Source organism: Tetrao urogallus (genome assembly GCF_951394365.1).
Source record: "Tetrao urogallus genome assembly, chromosome: 2".
Classification (NCBI taxonomy): Eukaryota; Metazoa; Chordata; class Aves; order Galliformes; family Phasianidae; genus Tetrao; species Tetrao urogallus.
The window spans coordinates 20,123,643-20,141,878 of NC_136814.1; the positions used below are offsets into that span (position 1 = coordinate 20,123,643).

An 18,236-nucleotide genomic window follows, 5' to 3' on the forward strand; every position below is an offset into this window, starting at 1 on the left:
ATACATAGTTTTGTAAGAGAACACGTTATGTTCTGTTTAACAGATATTGCCTTACTGATTTTTATTTTAAACTACTTTTAGGTATGTTGTAATGGGATTCTGCACGACAATAAACCTGGCTTCCAATGCTGCGAGGACAAGTACATTCCATTTATTCTTAATTCACCAGGGGTTTGCTGTGGTGGTCAGATACATGCTGTGCAACCGAAACATCAGTGCTGTGGTGGTTATTACACTAGGGTATTACTAGGTAAGAGACAACTGCTTTCAAGTGCTTGAAAGAAACAAAACAACAAAGTTGATGTATCTGTTATACCAAGGAGAATAAAAACATAGCAATAAATGTGGGATTTATCAAGATTTCTAGTGTCTTCTAGGCTTGTGTTTAGTAGGATAAGCAAAGAAAATTGCACTTTGTCTTCTAAATACAGTACACTTTATACAATAAAGACTTAATTGATAAAACCTGATTATTGGGTCATTTCCCAGAGAACTAATTTATACCAAACTATATTTAATTGCAGTAAGTGCCGAATAATGGGGAAGGCAGTTCTGCCTAATAGGAACACCATCAGGCAATTTAGTGGTGCAGTTTAGTTCTCTGCTTGACTTGACCCCTGGTGACTTTCCCTGGCCATCACCGCTAGCATTTGGGGTTGATACTGCATGTTACATATTCTACGGTATTTTCTGCTGTTTATTTCTATCATGTTACATATCAAACTACACGTATTATTTTTGATGGAAATCAATTCCTTTCTTAAGGTGGATTGCACTGTCTGAATCTCAGAATTGTTGAAGAATTTGCCAAAACCATGCTTCTGTGCTGTAGTCCAGAGTTTGGTTTTCCTGGTGTTTTGAAATGGAGGGGAAAAGAAAAGAGTCCTTTTTGGGGCATTGTTCAGAGCATATATCTCTTTGTGGACAGTTGTCAGATCAGGAGCTAAAATGCTTCCATTACTCATAAGCTGGCACACATTCCACAGGCTCAGAAATGCTTGAATTTTTGCCAGCACATTCTGCACGTCCCAAGTTCTGATCTCTTGAAAAGTAATTCATATATCACAATATTAGAATGTCTTTCATTATGTCATCAGAAAAAGTGCTATCATATGGAAGAACCGGAGGAGAGTATTTTGCTGGCCTCATTAATTTCAGTGTACTAAAATGGAAAGATTATACTGTGACCCCTGTCCCTAGCCAGTGGTCTATGCTGACTAGCTTAATGTTGTTTAGATCAAGAAAGAAAAGTACAATGAAACAAAATGTCTTATATCTGAAAGTAGTTCTTCAGTCAGCAGTTCACAAGCATGAAATCTGAACATGATTTTAAACTTTTTTTTTTTTTCTCTGAGTATACTTGCTACTTTCTCTTTTTCCATACTCTAAAGGGCAGCAACATGAACAATATTGGTCACTTTTTTTCCTTTTTCTTTTTTATTTTTATAAATATGCTAATAACATGAAGCTAAATGTTAATGTGGGTCATTCTTTGATAAGGATAACAATTAACGGGTAAGACTGCATAGTACTTTTCAGAGCAAGAGCATTTTCAAGCCTAGCTTGGAATGGATCCCATTTTGAGAGGTTAATTAGAAGATTACTGATCCTTTGTGTCTTATGTCTAACAGTTCTTTAAAAAAAAAAACAAAACAAAACAAAACAAAAAGCAAAACAAAACAAAAAACCAAACGATTTTATTTCCAATAGATGATAGATGTAAGTTGTGTTCTGTGTTTTAATACTTTCTCGGTGTTATTAGAATTAGATTCCAAGGGATACAGGAAAATATGATGAAGTATATAAACAGATTATATTTATTATACTCTAAAAATTTGTTCTCATATTTTTATTTTGTTTTATTATTGACTTTATTTGATAAAATAATTTATAAGGAAGCTCTCTAAGCATACATATTTCCCAGATGTTGTTTGGCCTGCTTGTTAGCTTTAGATGTGCTGAAGCATACGGGGTTGAAGGTATAGAGATTAAAAATTAGAAAGGAAGCAGAAGAACAGCTCTGATATATTTTCCCTATTTCTTCCAAGTGCTGTATTAGTGATGTCTGATCCACAGGAAATATTGCAACACAGAAAAAAAACCTTAACTTTTAGATCACTGGTTCAGATCAAGTGCAGGTACTAGCAAATGGAAACTATTGCCATTTACAGTCAGTTTTGTATTCTTTATATCATAAACCAGAAGTATCTGGTCCCATTATGGTGTCACTCTCATTGGCAGTCGTATCTTAAGTCCTTGTTGAGCAACAGCTGATGTTTTTGTTGAAGTATCAGCCAACCCCACTGAATGTGGTGATGATGTTTAGTTTCTAAAGTTACTTTAATCTTTAAGTTCTTTGGCAGATTAAGTTTACTGACATGAAAAGCTCTTTAACTGTTATTGTCCTTCAAACAACTCCAGAATGAATTTGGAAGAGATAGGGATATTTTTTTTGCTATGAAGAAATAGACTGTTTCATTGATCAAAGGAAGAATGAGCTCCCTTTAGTGTACAGCTACCTCTACCTAGAGGTTTTCAACTGTATAATTACATTTTTATAAATTGTTTTTGTTGATCTTCTCAATTTGTAATGTTTGCATTCTGATATCTCACAGAATTTTTGCCCTGAATTCATGAATTTATGTTTCTTTATTTTTACAGATAAATACATGCATGTACATCATTCTAAAGTACCAAGTGATTCTGTGCTTTCTTTGAATTGTCTTGTACACTAAGCTACTGGTGTGTGAATCCAGACTAAAGCTTGTTGCAATCAGTTGAGATCCTCTCGGGGATTTCAAGAACTGTACATGCAAAAAAATCTTTGTGTTCTTGAATTGACAGGTGAAGTATGCTGCCCTAACGAAGAACAAAACAGAGTTTCAGTTGGAATTGGTGACTCTTGCTGCCACGGAATGCCTTATTCTACATCAGGGAACCAAATCTGCTGTGGTGGATCACTCCATGACAGTTTTAGCCAGCAGTGCTGTGGTGGAAAAGTCATAAGCACAGACCTGGTCTGTTGTGGTGATGAGGAAAAAGGGACTGCATACAAAGCTCACACAGGTAAGTGAGAATTTTCAAGAAAAAAAGAGTTTTCATCTTTCTAAATCTCTTGTAGCATTTGCTTTTCAGCAGTGGGATGCTCGAAGAATTAAGGTGTGTATGCTAGTTTTATTAAGAAGCGGTTGCACTCTACTCACCTGTTCTGATAGATTGCAAAACGGTTAGCATTTCATAACTCATTTTCTTTACCTTTGTCCAAAATTGTGTTGTCTGGAGACAGAAAATTCGAAAAGAATGCATGATCTTTCATTATTCCAGTCAGGAAGTAGGATCAGTCGTCTTTTAGCCAGTAGAGCTGAGGTTGGACTTTTCCACGTCATGGTGCCACACATCCCAACAAATGGATTTTCTATTCATGCTGCAGATGTGGAGTTAGTCAACTAGGAATTAAAGGTGACAAATGCTATCTGGTTGGAGGCCCACGTCCCTCAGTTATACACCTACACAGAGATAAACCCACCACAGTTTAACAAAGTTCAATCACTAGAGCTAGTCATTTGTTCATCTGGTATATCCCATGGATTTCTTGCATAATGCAAGAAACTATACATCATCTAGATTTAAAATATGAACATTACTTCCTCATAAAGACTAGCTGGTGGCGGAGACTAGAAGCATTATTATACATCTCATTTGGGTATTTTCCTGTGTCTTTTCTTTTTGCATTTATTAGTTAAGCTATATACCATCAGCCTTAGATTTTCTCTGTCTGACAGAAGATATCAAAACCAATCGCAGTCCTGGAAGGGAACTCAATTTCAAAACATGGAAATAAAAGTATCAGTTCTGCCTGGTGTATTAAGATTGATGATGGAAGTGCTTTTGTTTGTGCCAGTTTGAGCCTCTTGCTGAACAGCTGAGGATCCTAGTATATAGCAAAGATCCCAGATCAGAAGATTGAACTCCTTTCCCCCAAAATGAGCTCACTCTTTCATTTACTTTTGTGTTCCCTGGATCCTTAGCCTCTGTGATTTTCAAAGTATTCCTGTTCCGTGGCGACTGTCAGGAAGGACTGAACTAAAAGCTTTGGCAATGTTTGCTCCCCTCCAGTGGCATATTTTGGAGTGAATGCGGTGAACCTCACTGATTCCACGGTGCTCTCCCTACTTTGATCCCTAATTGTGCCTAATCCACAGCATCCACACAGGGCTCACAACGTCAGCTTGGAGCAAGGCCCTCTTGCTTAGCAGCGCATTGTGTGGCTGCCACAAGACGGGGCTGGCTCATAAAACATCTCTTTATGTACTTTATTACTTAAACTCTTTTATTTGCCTGCAGGAGCCCTTTAACAAAATCACATTGAATTGACTTTCTCACACCAAATCAAATCTCCCTGGTCCCAGTTCAGTTGTCTTTGTCAATATGTATTTTATAAATGGAGTGAATTAACAGATGCTGTTGGAACAGAACTGCTGGGGTAGCGTTTATGTTTTTACTGCTCTCTCTGGGCAGATGAGTTGTGTAGGAGTGTAATACAGGTATCTTGGGATGAAAGTTATGTTCTTCATTTTGGTATATATGTATTCTTAAGAGGTTTTTTTTTCCTTAAATATATATATTTAAAAAATCTTTACACTCCTCTTTTTAAAATGTGTTTAGCCTATGGCGCTCTATCATTTACACCATTTTTCTTGAGAATGGATCATGATGACATTTTTTAAGCCATTAAAAAGGAAAACAGTAGCTTTTTCATCATTCATGGATTTGCTGTGAGGACTTTAAGGTATGAGCCAGCATATAGCTGAACACAAATACGTTTTTGAAAGATGAATTTGTACCGTAGTTGAAAAGAGATCATATTATTTCACATTAAGCATAGAATAGATTGTGGTTTCTTATCATATCGTATACATCATTCTCAATAGGTTTTTGCTTAATTTCTCAGAGTAATTCAGCCTTGCTAAATATATCATGAAGATGCAAAAGCACAAAATCTACATGTTCCCTATCCTTCTTATTTATAATAATCCTGATGGAAAAAAAAGATGTTCTCACACTAAAATATAATTTACTTATCATTAGCAAATGGATAAGTAGAAATTTGTAAGGATACGGTAATTGGAAAGCTGATCCCATTGTCTAAAAGGGGAAGAGGTAACAAAGATGGCTTTATGTAAAAACTGTCATGCTTCCCAACCTCTTTTTCATAGCTTACAATGGATGCGTGGTTAAAAATATAAGAACAATTTAAAAACTTCTTTTTTTTTTTTGCAATTTTTAGTTCCTTCAAAAAATCATGAGAAAACCACAGTTTAATACAAGTGAAAATCTTGTGTGCAGCCTTATTGTTGCTTAATCAGTTCTGCTTAAAGCAGTGTGTTTCTTCAGATCACAGGCCTATGTTTGCACTGAGTGTGGGTTTAAGGGCTTGAATGGTAAATGTTTTTTTTTTTTTTTGCCATTGTATACCTCTCTTGGAGAGTCTGTCATGCAACAAGAGATGTTTCTTCCATCTCAAATCAATCTTTTTTTCTTTTTTTTTTTTCTAATTTCCATTTACTTGTATCTTATTTTATGCCCCTTGTTGGCCTTTTTAGTGGGGGGATCATAGAGACATCTACTGGCAAAGGCTGGCAGTGATGCCATCGTATGCATATATCCTGAGCCCCGCTGCTACTGATTATCCAAAGTTGTAGATTTCTGTCTATAAAGGATAATGGAAGCTAAAATCACTCTTGGATTTTCTCTCTTTTTTCTTTTTTCTTTTTTTTTTTAATAATAAAAAAAAAAGCTAGTGAAATGCCCCTATATTGACATCCCAGACTCATGAAAGATGATGTATTGTACTGTAGTGGTTTCTGATCTGTTGTAGTTGCAATACCCACATGTAAGCCAAGGATTTTTGGAATAGTTTGCAATGTACACTGGCTCTGTATTTTGTTGATCCTCTACTCTGGCTCCAAAGGCTAAGCCTTCTAATACTCATTTTTCCCTTTTGAAAGCATTGGTTTTGCGGATTTACTAAATTAGTAATTCATCACTCAGCTATGTTTGTGAATTTTTTCAGTTGCTAGGGACAAACATGAAATAATTGTTGACAGAAATCACTGTTAGCAAGAAGAGTCCTTTCCAGCCCATGGATTTTCTTTTTACTGTAATGCATTATGTTCCTGTGAAACAAAAATATATAAAGCACGACACATGTATTCCAGCTGATTTACAAACAAATATTTTGTGTTTTGGTATTTTTCTGATTTCAGCCATGGGTTTATATGAATTTCTGGACCCTTAAGCAATTGAATAAAGTGATTTTTAGAAGGCAAATCAATCCATCAATATTTCATGGCCTTAGTTTGTTTTTCTAGGAGCATATTTAAAATTGTACATTTGAGGTGTCAAGGTTCAGGAGTCAAGTGCTACATGTGATAAATTAAGCAAAGGTCAGGGGCTATGCAGTGCAGTTTCAGAAGATTGTCTACCTCTGCCTTTGCAGCTCATTCATGCTGAAGTGATGCACTATGGGAATTATTACCAAACTCTGCTCTGCAACATCTGCTCTCCCTAAGTGAGTTAGTGCACGTCAGACATCTTTATGTCAGAATATTGCAGTGATGGATGCAGTCTTCAGAAAATGCTGCATAAAAATCTGGTGTGCCGTTCTGGCCATTAAGTGAAATTACTATTTAAATTAATGGCGCTGTCACAGTTTATCTGTGCAAAGAATGAACGCTGATTAGGGTATTAAGTAATTAGCAATTTATCACACTGGAACAAGGCTGATAATAATTAAAGAAGTAATGGTTTACCAAAGAAACTAGAAAGGGAGTCACTTCTTGTTATGTGAGTGAAATCTTGGCTGAAAAATTTAATTCAGTCAAACAAAGATGAGGTTCACACTGAAGGAATACAGCCTTGTTTGTTTCAATAGAAAGACAGTTCATTATCAAAATTTTAGTTTTCCTGTCACAAGTCCCTCGGGGCTATCTGAGTTGCTTATTAGTATTGAATTGAGTCTTTTTCTGCATTAATTCTCTACTTAAAGTTGTTAGAATCCTAGGACAATTTGGAAAAAAAGGGTGTGTACAGTAGGAAGTATTTACCTCTTGCAATGCTGCTGATTACAGTTTGATTCTGTGAAACCAGTCCTGTAAATTGGTGAAGCATGCAAGTAACCAACATTTTGTGTCGTTCCTCTGAATCCTTTAGCTGGATTGTACATCTAAAGAGTAATTTTTATTATCTATGACTTCCTAAGAGAGATTTGCTACAATAAATGGCAGAGAGTAAAGTGGCTACTTCTGTACATGTATTAAATATCTATGTACTCCAGAACTTGCATCAAATGCAAATTACTTTGTAAGCCTAATAGTATATCACAGCTCTGGGGCGGGTTATTTTGTGTCTAAGGGGTATTTGTGGCATTTGCTTTGGAGTTAAAATTTACCCCTTTCATTAAATGTTGTGGGATTCAAATACAGAATTTCACCATTGCAAAACCGTATTTGTGAATATATGTAAAATTATACTTTTCATTTCAAAATAGAATCACTAAAAATAGAGGAAAACCACTTGAGATAATTTTTTAAAGTTTTCAGTTACACAATAGAATAAAAATTATGTTCAGGAACAAACTTCTTCAAGTAAAATTATGAGATGGCTAAAACTTCCCTGTGGGTATTTTACCCATTTGGTTTCATATACATTGCATGTACGCTTACTTTAGATCACAAAATATGATGTGAAGCATTTGGGAATGCTGGGATGCACTGTTTGGAAGACCACCCATAAAAAAGAGAATGAATGAAACCTGACTGGAAGGTAGAGAATCTTACAGGAAGTTTTCATCAACAGTGTGTCCTTGAACTGCGGTGCACACCTTGATATGGCATTACATAGCAAAGGCTGTTGCAAAAGTTGAAGAATGGTGCAAGTTATCTTTAGGTGATCCCTGTTTATTCCTTGAATTCTTGTTTTCAGGTAGGTCTAGAAGTTAGAACTCTTGTTGCAGTCACCTCACATTCCAAATTTAATCTCACTTGTGCTTAATCGATTCCCATTGCTGAAAATTTTATGCCAAGCTAGATTCCAGCCTCAGTTTTTTCCTTTCTTAACTCTTTTAAAACTTATTTACATATCATATTGAGACGTATATTTTTTTGTTTGTTGGTTTCAGGGATGTTCTGCTGTGGGCAGGAATATGTGAATGTGTCAGATACCATATGCTGTTCAGGTTCCAGTGGTGAGTCCCTAGCACATGTTAGGAAGAATGACCAAGTGCCAGTAAAATGCTGTGAGACTGAACTTATTCCAAAGAGCGAAGAATGCTGTAATGGAGTTGGATATAATCCTTTGAAATATGTTTGCTCTGACAAGATTTCAGCTGGAATGATGATGAAGGTAATTGATAGAAAATCTCTCGGTAGCTCTGATTTGATGATGGAAAGAGAAATACACTGTTCATAACTATTTTTCTAAAATAGGAATATAAAAACTCTTGTGTGCATTATTCATTTTCACATTACATCCATATTAATACCGAATGAGTTCACCATGATTGATGTTATTGCAATGAATTCTAAAGGAATTAATAATGATTAGCTGCCTCTGTGAAGTGTTGCCCAGCACCTCAGATTAGCACAGTGGCTAAAAGCTGGCATACTAACAAGACTGGCATGATAGCCAGTTCCCTTTCTGTGGCCACTGTTCCTGGTTATGTCCCTTGAGTGGAAATTGAAATTGAAGTGGCCAGTTCTGAATCATAAAAAGCCTATTACATTTCAGTTTGGATAGGCAGTATGTCATAGATTACCCTAACCTCTCTCTCTCTCTCTCTCAATATATATATATAAAAGTAAAGCAATTGATATTTCCTTGATGAGCTTAACTTTGATCACATAGAAAACCAACAGCAGTTTTGGCATAAATTTGAGCACTGTTAGTATAGGTTCTTGTGTAAATTCTAGCAATGATTAGGATATTTTTGATGCCTTTGACGCCTAGCAAATTACAGAGCTGTTTGGTTTTTTGTTTTGTTTTGTTTTTAACCTAATTTTGATGTAAGAGTATACTAAGCAACATAAAAGCTAGTTCTGCCTTTTTTAAGAGTGGTCAGTGACATAGGTGCCAGCATGAAACAATTTGGCCAAATTTCAGCTGCAACTCCCATTCAATTCAACAGAAATTTTCAAGTAATAACATCTCTGTGTGTTATACATAAGCTGTAAAAATACTGCCAGTTGTTATTTAAATGTTTATTTAAGAAAACAAATGTTTCAAAGGATGGGAACTGTTTAAAATATGTATAAATTTATGTTTAAGTATGGATTCACATCAGAGAGTAATAAAGAAAGTAGGTGAGAGAAAGAGGGCAGGATTTTGTGATTTGGATTTTTTGGATGCTATAGTATGGAAGTCAGATATTGTATGTATCACTAAAAAAAAAGAAAAAAAAAAAGAAAAGCAGAACAAATACAGCCATGTACAGGTGTTCCTGTATTGTATCCATTCATCTGCTAACACAATACTCAGACATTTCTTCCATGTTCTCCTTTTCACGTAACTTCATTTTCAGACTGAATAATTTTTTCCCTGACAAAATCCGAAGTATTGCGATGAGTCAGCTACCGTTCCTCAATGCACTGTATTTGTTTATGCATTGCAAAAATGGCTGGGAATAGGCTAATGAATTTAGTTTATAATATACTAGGTATGTGTTTTTGGTATAATGTATTAACAAAGGAGTCACTTAGAATCATAGAATCATCAAGGTTGGAAAAGGCCTCTGAGATCATTCAGTCCAACCATCCACCTATCACCTGTATTTCCCACTAGACCATGTCCCTCAGTACATTTAAACATTTCCTGAACACCTCCAGGGACAGTGACTCCATCTCTTCCCTGGGCAACCCGTTCCAGCACCTGACTACTTTCTCAGAGAAGTATTTCCTAACACCCAACCTAATTGTCCCCTTGTGCAACTTGAGGCCATTCCCTCTATTCGTTTCACTAGTTACGTGGCAGAAGAGGTCAACCTCCACCTCACTACAACTCCTTTCAGGTAGGTGTAGAGAGCATTTGTGTTTCACTTAGACACACTAGAAAGGAGATAGTACTTCTGGCTTTCTGATATGCACAGATTTACTAGTATTAAAATGACTGATATTCTGAGATGTGTCCTGGAGCTACAGTGTGTTTTGTCTGTGAATTGAATCCATCTATATCATACATCTTATATTGATATCTATCACAGTGTAATTTTTGTAAGAATGTCAAGTTATGGAAATTAGATTAACTGAACTTCATAATCAGCTAACAAACTGATTTTGATAGCTGAACGAAGGAAGCATTGTATTCAACTATCTTTTGCTTCCTCTTTCAAAGTTTGTAGCCTAATGTGCAGAAATATTTGTAGCTAATATTGCTACAAATTCCTGCAACAAAATTTTATGAGAATTTTTGCTCACTAGCTTATGGTTTGGTGAAAATATTCGTGTATGAATTTCATTGTAAGCTTGTAAATGTTCAGTACATATTCCTATTTCTGTGAGTTATTCCTTATGGGTCAAATCTTACATCTGCTCGTGGTGCCTGTTGAGGTACCCTTACTACAGATCTGTTGTTTAGAACTGACACGTTGGAGGGCATAAGTTCTCTAGCCTGTGGATAGGGTCCTCAGTTCTTGAAAGCTTCCAAGAAATTGCACAGACCCCCCTTTGTGTACTTCGAAAGCTGGGAGAAAAGCTAGGAATTTGCCACTGATTTGCCACAGGATACTGATCTCTGCAGTAGAATAATGTTCAAGTTATCAGGTAAAATCACATCTTTATTTTGTTATGGGCTTTCAAAAAAAAAAACAAAAACATAAACAAACAAACAAAAAATGGTTATTTAGGGCTCCAGCTGTTAAAATTTGTGATTTTTTTTTCTTTTTTCTTTTTATTTATTTATTTGTTTGTTTGTTTGTTTGTTTAGCAAAGAACCTACCAAAAAGTTTTCTGGATTTCTTCTAGAACGGATTATAAAAGCATAATGACCAATAATAGTAGACAGAACAGAGGCTGAAAGGGTCTCTGTGTGCTAGAAATACCACTGTCCTCTGTGTGGTTGCCTAATTTGGATGTTGTGTAAAGACAGAGAAACACCAATGAAATCATTTAAGGAAAGGAAGATGGGCTAAATATGTTAAAATTATGGGCTTACTATGTTAAAATTATGTGTATTCCTTAGGTAAAGGAAGAATGCAAGGCTAATACCCTTTGTCCTTTACCTATGGAGAAAACAGCACATTGTGGAAAGTGTGACTTTGATCCTAGAGAGAATGTCTGTGCATGGATAAAAAGTTCACAGAGCTCTACAGGAAAGGAGATAAAGGAAGATGTGTGTCCAGCTGAAGAGGAGACTGTCTACACAGGAAGCCCAAACCAATATTCATTCACAGGTAAGGAAAAGTGGCATATGGAATAGGTGATTTGCTAGTGTGTTTAATTCACCTGGGATAAAAAGATGTCCTGAATGCTGTCAGGTATTCTAATTGACTGTGAAGCGATTGTAGTGAAGTAGCATTCTTTAACAACTAGTCAGTGAATCAAGACAGTATCTTCAGGGAATTGAAATGAGTAGTAAGAAGTTCAGTGAATACATGAGGTCTGAAGCTCCTTTCACAACTATTGCTAGAAGCGTATCTATACCAGACAATAGCCTTGCATCAAGGAACAACTTCTGTATCTGTTTTAAGCATGTACTTTCATAGACACAGAAAAATGAAGCAAAACTTACTTTGTGTATTGATTAATGATTGAGACGATCCAACTGTAATTTTCTTTTTCTAGATCTGAACTTAGAACCTTTTGTCACGTATGAGTACAGGGTGGCCGCTTGGAATAGCCATGGAAGAGGCTTCAGTGAAATTAGCAGAGCTGTCACTAAGCAAGATGTGCCACAAGGTGTAAGTCCACCAAAATGGGCCAAAGTGGATAATCGGGAAGACATGATACTTCTAAACTGGGAAGAACCGCTCCAACCGAATGGTACTGTCATATGTTCAGGAAAAAATAAATAAATAAATAAAAGGAATATATTCTATCACTACATTGATAGCGTTCCAAAATCACAAAATGTTGTTTAATTAATCACTGCCACTGAAACATACTTTTTGCTCTTGGTTGAGATCATTTTCATCACCAGTAAGAGTAGATTCTAGCTTCTTTTAATAGAAGACAATTTACTATGTCTCTAAGAAATGCCCGGAACCTCTTTTGAGAACAATGTAATAATAATAAGGAAATAGAATCATGTTGTAAAATAGGGGGGAAGGTGGCTTGATGCTCATACTTCTTTCAGGAAAAATTGGTTATGTTTTTCAAACAGTGAAATCTTGGACTACCTCTCTTAATAAACACTGAGATCTACTGAGATGTTGATGTAAATGTTGAGTAGAGTAACTGATTATTGACACTAACCATTTAAGTGGAATGATTGCCTGTTAGAGTGGCTGCCTGCAGATTTCATTTAATATTTTCTGTTTGCAGAGGAGGTTACTGTAGAATACCATCATGCAGTATTTCTCAGCTAACAAAAGGGAAAACTTTCTTTCTGTGATAGGTCTTATTATTCACTATATTGTTCTCCGAAATGGAATTGAGCGTTTTAGAGGAACCGAAATGAGCTTCAGAGACACAAGTGGCATCCAGCCATACCACGAATATTCTTACCAGCTACGAGCTTGCACTGTTGCTGGTTGTGCAGACAGCAACAAGGTTAGTGAATTGGCCTTCACGGAAGTAGTGCCAGACTTTTATCAGCCACTATGGTAACATAAAAATGCTTTTGGAAAGGTGTAATTTGAAGACATGATGGTTACTGAGTAGGTGAAAAACATTAATAATTCTTATTTGGATTCAGCCACTGACAGGTGATTATTTGGAACCTAAGGTTGATACAAGCAAGCAGAAGTAGAAAGCAGTAGCTCAGTCTCGGCAACAATGAAACTGCTCTGTACAAACTGATGTTTGTTAAAGAGAAAGCTGCACATAGTAGAGTAAGGAATATTAAAATGCACATTCTTTATGCCTTGAAGTTAAATCTTCACTTCTCCGTAAGATGTTGACAGCTTCCTCTTCCTTGGTATTTATTACTTTATCTGCTTTAGCTAGTGTATCAGCTTCTTCAACAACATTATTCTGGGGATGCTTCTACTACACTACCCTTCACTAGCTTTCCTTGTCTACCTTCAGGTTTTACACTTACCTTGTGCACAGCCTGCCTCTGCTTCTGTTATAAGCAAACAGAATCTCTTTCCTACTCCTGTCAATGTTTCATTTCTTCTCTTGTCACTTAGAATCACAGATGCCTTTCACCAGCATCACTATTTAAACAGCTGTAGTTTCTCTTCTGCAAAGTATCAGCCTCACTCAATGTTTGGAAGAGTTCCTTAGGTGACCATTTTTCAAAATAATAAGCTTGCCTTTGTGAAAATGAATTTCTAGGAGTGCAAGCATAAGATCTGTAGAAGTAGCAAATAAGGACTATGCTTTGTAATTATAATATTTGTGGGACTGAAAAGTTGGGGCTTTTTCTGATGTTCAGATATTTTTCTCATTGTTCAGTTTTCAGTCGAAAGTAGGATGAAAGGAAGCACTGACACAGAGTGATGCAGGTAGGAAGATAGTCTTCTACCTACACACACAGCTATGGTCTGGAAGCTATGGAGACATAGTTGCTACAACCATTAGCCTAAACTGATAAATTCTCCTTAGTCCAGTTGTCTGTAATTAAGTAGTTTACTGCTCCTAACACTGAAGTCTGAGAGTAGAGACTGATTCAATCAAATGCACTAAGACAAGATATGACAGAGGGCACATTATATATTTACAGCATTATATAAACACTTTATAGTGGTAATAACAGAAAAAGAAAAGTGGTTCTCAGAGAGAAAGGTCTGACTCTCTTATTAAATGAGCGTGATTTGAATATGCCTCTGTGGGAGAGATATTTGTGTTTTTACAAAAACCTAATAAGTGCTAAGTTATTCTTGCAGAATCTTAGGTTTCCTTACAAAACCATGGAGTTGCAAATAACTTTGATAGAGTTCAGATTGTACGGGGTATTTTGAGGCTCAGCCCCATGTTTACTGGTGCTGAAAATAAATGAAATCAGGCAGTTAAAATGCAGAGACACTGACGAACCATATGGAAGAGAGTTATCAAGAGTTTTCAAGCAATACAGTTTTTGTTGTTTTACCCTGTGCTATACACTGCAACTAAAATGTGGTGAACCTGTTGTGGTAAATTGTAGACATAGACTTATGTAATATATTCAAGGTCAGATTTCATTGTAAAAAAAGGAGGAAAAAACTAACTAGTTCTCCAGGCTCTTGGTAATGATATGCCAGGCCAAACAACATTTTAAAATGAAAGTGACATTCTCATTGATCATGGTATCTAGTGTACTATTACATTAAATTGCTCTTTAATTCATATGTCTTCAGGTAGTTGCAGTCACTGTCCAAGGAGTCCCAGAGAGTGTTCAGCCTCTAGACATCAGTGCTCTGAACTCAACAGCATTGCATTTAAGCTGGATTGCACCCAAGAAACCAAATGGTATCATCAGAGAGTACCAGATCAGTCAAGTGGGAAAAGGACTTATATACTCTGACACTGGAAGCAGAATGCACCACACAGTATCAGGTAAGGAGGCAGATCTCTCTGAGAAGTCTAATGTCCTGTCCTTAAGACATAAGGAAATAATAACATTAAAACTGCCACCTATCAGTAACTTTTAAATCCAGCATTTTGTGCTCAGTTTAGAAATGCTTTATATGATTTTACTTATCTTAAACTTACTTTCCTCAAGCCTTTCAATTATGCCACTATTCATTAAGATATTAATAGATGTAATTTCAAAATTATCTTCAGAACTGAAATTTGTAATGCAAATGATACAGCTTTTCTTGCCTATTGCAAGGAAGAAGAAATCTTGAGAAGCAAGGATCTTTTTTCTTTTTGTGTGCCTGTTCCATTAAGCAATTATCCACTGCTGCCATGTTCAGCCAGCAGCAAAACAAGTGATTGTTCTTTGTCATAATCAAAAGTTGTGTTGTTTTCTGTGGGAGGTTCGTTGGATAATAATGTGGAATTCATGGCACGGATTCTACACTGTGGATAACTGTTGCTGTGTAAATCCAAAGATGTAAATCCAAAGAATAAGCAAGAAGAATCCTTTTTTTTTTTTTTTTTTTTTTTTCTCTCCCCATAATCTCAAATGTTTGAGCTAACTGTTGTCTTATTCCCTGTGGATGTAGAATTTGATTTTCTTTTCTTTTTTTCTTCTCCAAAAAAATTTGCTTTTCCCTGAGCAACAGTTGAACATTAATGAAGCTGTAACATTAGTATTTCTTGAGACTTTGAATCTCGGGTCTTGCAAATAACAGACAAGAAGGCTAGCACCTTGCCACTGCACCATTGTCTTGCTGCTTATTTTTAATTACATCAAAGCTTTGGAAACATGATCCCACAAATGCTTTGTGGGAATAGCCGTGAATGTGCTCATCATGTGAAATCCATAAATTGCTTATAATCCTCTCAAGATGTTAAAAAAAGCATTAAGTAATTGAAGACAGGAAGTCCTCAGTTAATTATTTAGAGGTGTTATCAATGCTTTAAGCAAACTGAAGCATTTTCTGCTATCTCACTGAGTTGAATGCCACTGGGACATAGGGGCAGCAGCCATCATCTTCTCATATTCTCTAATGCAAACAGCACATGGCAGCTTGTCAATAAAAGACCTTTTTATATCATTTATTACTGAACACTTCCACTACCCTGTAAAGAACAATTTGGATGACAGTTATGGCATTGTTTCACTTTGCGTTACTACTACTTTAAAAATGGGCCTGCTAATGCTCTGCTCTGGGGGGCAGGCAGAGGGTAAGACTGAAGAAAAATAATTAGAGGAATTGTTAGAGAAAGCTACGAGTGACCTCTCCAGCAGCAGCAAGTGGGCCTGTAGTAAAATCTCAAATATCTCCCTTTTTAATGCACTAAATAACATATATCAAATAAGAAGCTTTATCAAGCATGTGTAGAAAGTCATCTTTACGTAAAATTCAGACAGGATTGTTGACATTAAAGTTAGGAGAAGATACAAGATTACAAAATATACATGACTGAATAGTTTCAAATATATTCTCTATTTCATGGCAGTGAAAATTGAAGAGATGCAATAATACTGTCACTGGTCAACTCCCTCTCCACACAGCTCTGAATTATGAATAATACTTATCTAAAAGAAGCTCTTGGGGATGGAAGGGTTGTGTGAGGCTGTGGTCAGAAATCTGACATCCTCCTGAGTAAAATTCCTATAGTGGGACCAGAGAGTGTTAGCCTGGAAGTTAATTACTGACCTTGCTTGAGCCATACTCACAAATGAAGACAAACAGCATCAGAAAGAATTATTTGGCTAATAAGACAGTGCAATCTTTAAAAAGCTGTTTCGCAACTCCTTTGGCAAACAACAAATACTGCAATAAAAAAATAGACTTCTAAGAGTAAAACAACAAAATAATAATAGACTAAAAAGAAAGAAAGAAAGAGAAGTATCCTCTTGTGAATAATCACATAGAGGAATTGGAAAAGCAAAACACTCTTTATGTTTCAAGATTATCTTACTTGTTATTTTTATTATTAATCACATACATAGCTTTGTACAAAACTTTCCAAAGCATAAGAGAAGGCACTTAATGCAAAGCTTTAATAACCTCGATAAAAATCTGCTATGACTGCTCCATGTATGACTAGAGGTTTCAGGTATCAGAATTTCACCAATAAATTTGGTGAAACCATGTGCTCTTTTTTTAATGCCCATTTTTCTCTTTAAAGTGTAGCTGTAAATGAGTATTGCTTTATTATGCATGTTTCTTTTAAAAGTGAACATGACTCCCTTTAGGGGAATTCAAGTAATTTGTTGCCACAGTAATCTTTTCTATCCTGAAATGTTAAATACTTGGCTTTCCTCCACGCCTTTGCCACTCTCTAGTCTGCAAGTGTCATTTCCTCCCATCTTACTTTTATACTCGGTGTTCAGATGATTTTTATTCTCTTCCAATTCATGATTAGGTTACAATCAGGGCTGTCTCTCTGAGTCATCTCTTTATTTTCTCTTTCACATATCGTCCAATTTGTAAGCAGCCTGCATGCTTCCGTTCATTATTTTAGCTTTCTACGTAATCGGTCATTCTTACTTTTTTTTTTTTTTTCTATGTATTTTAATTAAAAAGTCTTCATACTGGCTATAAGCAAGGATTTGTTCGTAAACAAAGATCTTGCCCAGGCGTTTTTTCCTTTTCACAGAAAAGCATTGTTCTTGAAGTAATTACAATTAGGCCCACGAGTTACATCACAAGTATGATCACAAAGCCAAGTACTTGCAAATTGACCTAGATAATATGTGTGAATTGACCTGTCTAATCCTACTTCAGCCTCTTTTACATAAGCACTATGAAATGGCCTGTACGACAATGGCACAGTCGTTTGCAGGTAGGGTTGCTGCCTCACTTTGTGTACAAGCTGTGCCTCCTTCAGGGCAGAATAATCATAACAAAAAGAAGACTTCTATATAGAAGATTGTCGCTTCAGCTTTTGTGGTGTTTAGTAGGGTTATTCCTCGTGGGAATCTCGGTGTAGATGGGCCTAATTGGAAGTCTGCACGCAAATATCCTTTTGGCTCAGCAGACATCAGGGAGGGACGAACCCAAGGTTCATGCAGATGTGGAGCACGATGAGGGAAGTCACAGGAATGGCACAGACCCGTTTTCCAGCCTAGCCTTGTGCCCTTAGCCAAGCTCATAGATGTGCCAGCCTCCATCACCAGCACAGCACTGTCTGGCCTCACCGAGCTGGGGCCACATCCTGGCCATGCTCAGCCCCTGGGAGGTGTCCATGGCAGAGGCTTCCCCAGCTGCTGCTGGCCTGCCCTGCTGCTGACCTGCACTGCTGCCTGGCTCCTGACAGGGAAGAGGCTTGGGCAGGTCTCTTGTATCCTGTGGGGCAGCGGGTTAGAAAGTGACAGCAAAAGAAGGGTAGGAGAGTGTTGAAGGAGAGATGGTCCAAGGATTAAGAGAGTTCTCTGGGGCATTCATTTCTGTTTAGGTTGCTTGCTGGCTGGCACAAAGGCAGACACATCACAGTCTTTCACAGGTTTGCTGTGAAATTTGTTCTTCCTGTTGCTACCCTCGA

At 36.6% G+C, this 18,236-nt stretch overlaps 1 protein-coding gene across 1 annotated transcript in view; it reads left to right on the forward strand.

Moving 5' to 3' along the window:
* The window catches only part of USH2A (usherin), a gene marked incomplete at both ends in the record, with an annotated part of 372,871 nt that overhangs the window by 285,932 nt on the left and 68,703 nt on the right, over positions 1-18,236 (forward strand). The window contains 7 exons of the mRNA XM_079550589.1: positions 82-250; positions 2,845-3,066; positions 8,180-8,403; positions 11,233-11,443; positions 11,835-12,032; positions 12,607-12,765; positions 14,496-14,690. Coding sequence (XP_079406715.1) covers positions 82-250; positions 2,845-3,066; positions 8,180-8,403; positions 11,233-11,443; positions 11,835-12,032; positions 12,607-12,765; positions 14,496-14,690 — 1,378 coding nt within the window. The remainder of the gene's footprint in view (positions 1-81; positions 251-2,844; positions 3,067-8,179; positions 8,404-11,232; positions 11,444-11,834; positions 12,033-12,606; positions 12,766-14,495; positions 14,691-18,236) is intronic.